Source organism: Nicotiana tabacum, chromosome 7 (assembly GCF_000715075.1).
Source record: "Nicotiana tabacum cultivar K326 chromosome 7, ASM71507v2, whole genome shotgun sequence".
NCBI lineage: Eukaryota > Viridiplantae > Streptophyta > Magnoliopsida > Solanales > Solanaceae > Nicotiana > Nicotiana tabacum.
The window spans coordinates 130,264,907-130,272,062 of record NC_134086.1 but is presented as its reverse complement, the minus strand read 5'-3'; the positions used below and the strand labels follow the sequence as shown (position 1 = coordinate 130,272,062).

The 7,156-nt window shown below is 36.8% G+C and overlaps 1 protein-coding gene across 1 annotated transcript; it reads right to left on the bottom strand.

Moving 5' to 3' along the window:
• Positions 1 to 585: 585 nt before the first annotated feature.
• LOC107797821 (uncharacterized) lies at positions 586 to 4,145 on the bottom strand. Its single transcript, XM_016620744.2, has 2 exons — positions 3,958 to 4,145; positions 586 to 1,966 (listed from the first exon to the last, which is right to left on the bottom strand). The coding sequence occupies exon 2, from the start codon at positions 1,919 to 1,921 to the stop codon at positions 1,181 to 1,183; it is 741 nt and encodes a 246-aa protein (XP_016476230.1). The 5' UTR covers positions 1,922 to 1,966; positions 3,958 to 4,145; the 3' UTR covers positions 586 to 1,180.
• Between the last annotated feature and the right edge of the window lie 3,011 nt (positions 4,146 to 7,156).

The window sequence follows — 7,156 nt, the reverse complement described above, 5'->3', positions numbered from 1 at the left end:
CAAAATAAGATAGGTGTATAATCCTAAGGATGGGAAAATTTTATTTTGTGTCTCATACAACTGACACTAGCTGTATGAGACTCCTTTTTGTCTCACAATTTTGTGGACCCAGATTTCTGTGGACCCAGAAGTGTAAGATTGGGGTCCAAAAATTTGTGAGACAAAAAGGAGCCTCATACAACTAGTGTCAGTTGTACGAGACACAAAATAAAACTTCTCCTAAGGATAGGTGTTTTGACCACTTAAACAAATAACATTACGTGCTCCAACCATTAACCAACTGCAATCGCAAAATGTATTCATGAAGTGCACTTTGTGCTTTGCATAACTATATCTTAACATGGTTGTTTCCTTCATTTGATATCACCACCACCACTGTTAATTATCTTTCAATATTATCTTGTCGTAGAACCAAGTAGCAACATTTCGTTTTTCATTTCCTATTCTCAATTTAGTTTACAAACCAGAATAAAAAAAATTCCCCAAAAGAGGTCATGTCAAAGATGCAAGGGTGCTTAGCCTTCACTCATAATTCGTAAAAATTGGAAGGTGGTTAACATTGAAATTGTTGGGGAAGAAAAAAAGTTTACAATCATCTTTGACTTGCAGAATGTCATTATATCAGCAAGCATTAAGAAGAATACTTACATTATCTTCTCTATCAAATGACTCAGGTAAAGTCCTGCAGATACGTAACAAAAGAGTCTTGGACAACTACAAGCAACCAATACTAATGCAATATGAAATTGAATCCAGATAACAAAATATGAAAAGAGCCAAGTCAAGGAGATAAATTTGCTACTTCATCTTCAATTACAGAGAGCACTGTTGTTGCCAGTGCTACTCAAATTCAGAATATCCAACCTAAAAAAGAACTGCCAACTGCACCATCAGGGACGCTAATATTGAGGAGAAAAATCCTCCACAATAAATTAATGATTTCGGTCCAGGCTCTCAATACCTCTCGTATAGCACCAAGGTAGTTATACCAAAGGCATATATAGGCCGTAGCTGGCTGCACCCTAACAAGAATTGAAGTAACAAAGCAGCCTCTCCCCAGTATCTCTGTATCTTGAATGAGAGGGCCCATGGTCATGCCTATCAAGCAAAGGCTCTACATACTTGTGAGAAGAAACCCAAGTAAACAAATTTTGCTACAGCATGCAAGCCTGTTATTTCACTAGTTCTCTGGCTCGCCAGGACGACGATATGGCAAGTATCTGTGGTCTTTTGAAGCATTCTTGCGCCTTTTCTTCTCAATGTATGCTTCCAGTTTGCCAGATGCCTTGAGTTCTTTATATTTCTCAACAAGTTTGCGCTTCCGAATTTCAGATTTTTTGAGGTAATAAGGTTGTTTCCCTTGCTTAGCAGCTTCTCTCTCTTTCTTCTTGTGCTCAGAAAGAATCTCTCTCTCAGTGTGCTTCACTCCTGCTGATTTCAATTGTTTGTCAATCCAAGCAATGCGATTTTTCAGTTCAATAACCTCTTCTGGATCATTTGATTTCTTCATCTGTTTCTTCAGATCCTCTTTTTCTGCTGGAAGATCATCCTCATAAAGAAAATTATATCTCTTCTTGAACCCTTCTTCATTGAGCTGACCGCATAAAGACTCAAAGCGAGGATCACGAGTAACTTTTTTAGGAACTTGGATGATTTCCCTAAATCTGCTCACTGGCTTCTTGCTACTCATCTCTACTGGCCTATTCTTGTTTGCTCGGCCAGTTTTTCCTTCCAAATTGAACTTCCTATACACTGTATCTGACCCATCGGATCGTGCTCTCTGCAATTCCTCAAAAGTCACATCAGCAAGCTCCTCCTCTAACTCCTTTTCCTCCTCATATTCGGACGAGGATTCATGTTCATCAGAGTCAGCAAATTTGATTTTACTTGACCTTGCAACAGCTGCCTTGTCTTTTCTCATTTCAACAATTTGATTCTCTTCAAGAAAAAGAACTTGAGAATGTTGCTGCATAGAGATGGAGGGGCGTAAGCATACAACACAAACCCTAAAGGATGTTAGGAATACAAAATAAGTCACGCTAACTTCAGAAAACATGACTAAAATACAAGTACGCACTTAAATCTGAGTCAATTAATTTTTATTTTGATGGTGTTCGGTCCAGCTTGCAACACCTTCAGAGGTGCATTCAACTGAACCCAACTTTTTGACAGAGAACATAGATATACATGTGAAAACCCATTAAAATTTTAACAAATATTAAATTATGAAACCCACAATTTCAAAATACACTCAGTCAGTTCTAAGAAATTTAAAGGTTGAACTCAACAAACAATCCAGTAAAAATCCCACAAGTGGGGTCTGAGGAGGGTAGAATGTACGCAGCCTTACCCCTACCCTGGAAGGACAGAGAGACTGTTTCCGATAGATTCTCGGCTAAAGAAGATGGAAGAAGTGCTAATAGCAATTCATAACAAGACAATATATTTAGAAAACTAAATTGAAAATAGCAATAAAGAATATGAAAGAAGTACCGATAGCAAGAAATAGCAAGACAATATATTTAGGGAAACTAAATCCGAGGTTTGATAGCAATAGAGAATATGAAATAAGGACTGATAGCAAACTAAGGAAGTACTGGTGACAGGTAATAACAGAACAAGATATGTGAAAATAGCAAACTTAGGATAAAAGGATACCATACTAACACTAACACTAACGAACTAATGAAGACAAAGGGAAACACACGACTACCTAATCCTCAACCTTCAAACCCCCTTATCCAGGGTCATGTCCTCGGATAGCTCAAGCTGTGTCATGTCCCGCCTGATCACCTCTCCCCAAGACTTCTTTGGCCTACCTCTACCCTTCCTCTTACCCCCCAAGGCCAACCTTTCACAACTCCTGACTGGGTCATTTGTGTTTCTCCTCTTAACATGCGCGAACCATCTCAGCCTCGCCTCTTTTCCTCCATAGGGGTCACTCTCACCTTGTCCCGAATAACTTCAATCCTAATTCTATCTAACCTAGTATGCTCACACATCCATCTCAACATTCTCATTTCATCTGCCGGACATGGGAGTTCTTGACTGGCCCGCACTATGCCCCATAGAACTTAGTCGCTCTAACCACTACCTTGTAGAACTTACCCTTAAGTATCAACGATCCACCTCTGAGCACCTAGCTCAACTAGTCCACCAAGTAGCCTACTACCTCCCACAAACACAAGTGCAAGTCTAGACCTACCCACAAGAGTGTTGTAACTAAAGATGTGAACTTGACATCTCCAAGTTATTACTCCTACCCTCCAGGACTTTTAAGTCTATTAATTCAACAGCTAGGATTCATTTAAAAGGGAGAAAAACTAAGCTTTTCAAAAGAAATAACAATTGAATAGTCAGCACAAAAGTGTCATTACGAAGAAAAAAAAAACAAGTTTTTTCATATCATAGTAAACAAAGCCATGGTTTTCCTATCTTCAAAAGTTTAAATGTCCCATACGCAATACCTAACCCCCAAAAAGGACTAGTACTCTTCTTGCTAATTCAGCTAATACAAATAACGTTTGAAGCAAAAAAGGCAATAAAGAACAAGGAACACATAAACACATACACACATTTTTAATGAAACAAAAATTAATTGAAAGAGGCGAGCAAGTTCTTATTTTTAACTTAGCATCTTCAGTGAGAGCCTAAACATTAAGTGTATTGAAAAAGCCATGCTGAAATTCATAGAGCCTATCTTCTTAACAGGAAAAACTGAAGTCTAGAATTATTAACCCACGTCGTCGAATGGGATGAAAGAAACTACACACTATCGTAGTCATGTTTTTTATAAAAGAAATTCCAAAACATTGTTCAAACGACATGCGAGACACAAAATTAAATTTGCCAAAGATATGATATCTAATGAACACAACCAAAGAAACTAACAGCACACCAAGAATAGCAACCAAATCACAAACACATTCAAAAGAGCTAAAGAAAAAGGTCACAGACCTTTGTGGGGCAGTGAACGGGGACTTTTAGGCTTCAGATATACTTGGCGAGATTAAACAGATTTCGGCTAAGACCGAAAATAAAAAGAGATGCAAAGAATAGTGTCTAAGGTTTTTCTTCTCGGGGAAAGCGATGAACAGTGGAGATTAAAAAGTAAAAGAAGCACCCAAAAATTATGAATTTGTATCAGTATTCTTGGCCGTGCAGGGTGAGATTCCAAAGTGGTCCGCGGCTGAGAGCTCGATGGTCCATTTATTGGGCTAAAGTGGAGGATTTCGTTTGGGCCTAGTGGAGGGAGAGGCGGGCCATTTTCATCTATATCAGCTTTTTGGGTCACGTTTTAACTTATATCCGCTTTATAAAAAATATTGCAAGTATACCCACTTTTCGCGTAACTTCAGGCATACGGGCCTGAAGTAGCAAAAAATTTTGCTTGAAGTGTAGCAAAACTTCAAATATTTTTGCATGAATTTTGGTCTGACTTGCAAAGACAATCACACAAACTTCAGTTCATAGTGCAAATGACAAACTTCAGTTCAATAAAACAACAACATGTGTTGGCTGAAGTTTTTGTTTATAATTGCTGAACTTAAGCATTCCAGTAGCTAAAGTTTTATTCTGTATTTGCTAAACTTCAGCATGTTTTAGCTGAAGTTTTGTTCTGTATTTGCTGAACTTCAGCATGTTTTAGCTGAAGTTTTGTTATGTTTGTGATGAACTTCAGGGCTGAAATTTGTTTTGTATTTGCTGAACTTCAGCATTCTAAGAGCTGGAGTTTTTGTTTATATTTGTTGAACTTCAACATTGTTAGAGCTGAAGTTCTAAAACAACAATGACAAGTTGTCATTAAGATCCAGTTGCTAACTACTATTTATTGTATATTTTAGCCTTAGAATAATGGAATTATCGGGAAATTTGAAAAGCAATACTCCTATAAAATAAGACCATTAGTAAAAGTAACATCTTCACCTAATGCACAGGGAATCAAGTCGTGCTTTCATGTTTCAACAACAATTAAAATTAGAATTTCCGAACTGGACGGTCCAAAAGCTAATTCCTAGTTGTAAAGAGCTAAAATAGCATATATAAGTTAGGCTCTATCTCTCTATCTTTATCTCTATCTCTCTCTCTCTCACACACACACATACACACACACACACACGCATAATGGGACAAGCAGATATATATGAATCACCAGGCTAGAACACATAACAATATCTCAATCTTCAGTATTCATAAAACGAAGAAGGAGGAGAAAGAGGCCTGAAGTTTTTTCAACAGTGGGTACAAGTTAAAACTTTTTTAAAAAGTGGGTATAGGTTAAATGGGGGCGACCAAACAGGGTGCCCGTGCAACTTTTTGGGGAGAGTGTGACGACCCAAACCGATGGGATGCAACGGGCACCCAGTACCTTATTCAACCGAGTACCAACATAATGTATCCTTTCATGTCGTACTATTATAGATAACTGAACCGGAAGGCTGTCGTGAGATAAGTGGAATACAACATGTAATACCAACGTATACATAAGACATACTGGCCTATAAGGCCAAAATAATCACTCGTACACTGAATATAGGCCGACAAGGCCATACAATCTTTTACGTACATGACATCTATCTACAAGCCTATAAGAATACGTAATTTTCATAAAAGTCGGGACAGAGTCACGTCATACCAAACAATACACGTCTAAATCATACTAACCAAACCAGCTATTCCGAAGCAAATGGAGCGCACCAACATCTTCCGCTTAGCTGATAGCCTACCTAGAGGGCTCTCGACCTATCTATCGGGACCTGCGGGTATGAAACGCAGCGTCCCTAGGCAAAAGGGACGTCGGTACAAATAATGTACCAAGTATGTAAGGAATGAAAATCAGTAAATAATAGACATGAGAGAAACATGGAGTAAAAGACTCGACATGTACGTTTGCATAGCTTTGTGAATCATTTCATTTTTATAATGTCATACCATGCATGGGTATATATGTTCATAACATCATCAAGCCTCTAAGGGCATCCCATCGTATCATCTCAGCCATTGTGGGCAAATCATCAACGTATACCAGCTGATCAGGTGCCGGTGCGTATATAACACCATAACCTTTTTTCGTATCCTATATACATATATTTACATATATACGTGTATATAACTCCATCTGGTCATGAGTCAGTGTAAATGAATGCAATTTCATTTGTAAAAACTTCAGCACTATATAAGCTGAAGGTTTTGAAAATGCTTTCTAATATATTAGATAAATAATCACCTTATTCTTTCATAGTGTATTACTACTATAAAATAATTAGATTGTCAACGGTATCTAAATCATAAATTTTGAAAACAATAAACGTGAAAAGAACAGAATTACGTGGAAATATTCATAAATTATTGTCTACTAACTTACGTACTTATTTATAATTTATTTTTAAATAATCTGATAAACATACTTATGGCAATCATCCTATAAACTGAAATTTCATAGCAGCACCAACAGCAGCAGAAAGAAGAAGAAGAAGAAGAAAAAGAAGAAGAAGAAGAAAACGAATGAGGAGGAGAAAGGAGTCTGAAGTTGTTTAAAAAGTGGGTACAAGTTAAAACTTTTAAAAAAATGGGTATAGGTTAAATGGGGGCGACCAAATAAGGTGCCCCGTGCAATTCATGTGGCTCAGTTTTGGGCAACTAATTGAATTTGTACATATTTCTTTATAAATTTTTTAACTGATATCCCATTTTGTAGTAACTTCGTATACATACATTTTCCTTTTCTTCTTCACTGCTATTTTCTTCTTCTTTGTATTTAGGGTTTTTTTTCCTCTTAGTTGCAAAATGGATTTTGTTTGTTATTGTTTTAACAATTTGATGATTGAAATTTATTCTTTATGTTGTCTGAAAGTTATATTTTAAATTTAAACTCATTTGAAGTAGATTTGGGTGTTGAATCGTGTCTTGGATTGTTAAAATTCGAAGAACAAGTTTATATTTCAGAACTTTACATTTTGAATCTGAAGTTGTATTGAATAATTGAACTACTTAAGATTTTAGATTTTGAATCTGAAGTTGTATTGAAAAATTGAACTACTTAAGATTCGAATTTCTGAAGTTGCAATTAAAAGATAGAAGAACTTCAGATTTCGTCTTCAGATTCGAAATCTGAAGTTGCTTTGAAGAACTTGAACTACTTAAGATTTGAATTTCC

Coding starts and splice junctions, on each gene's coding strand:
- LOC107797821 (XM_016620744.2), bottom strand. CDS start 1,921: ATGAGAAAAGACAAGGCAGCTGTTGCAAGGTCAAGTAAAATCAAATTT.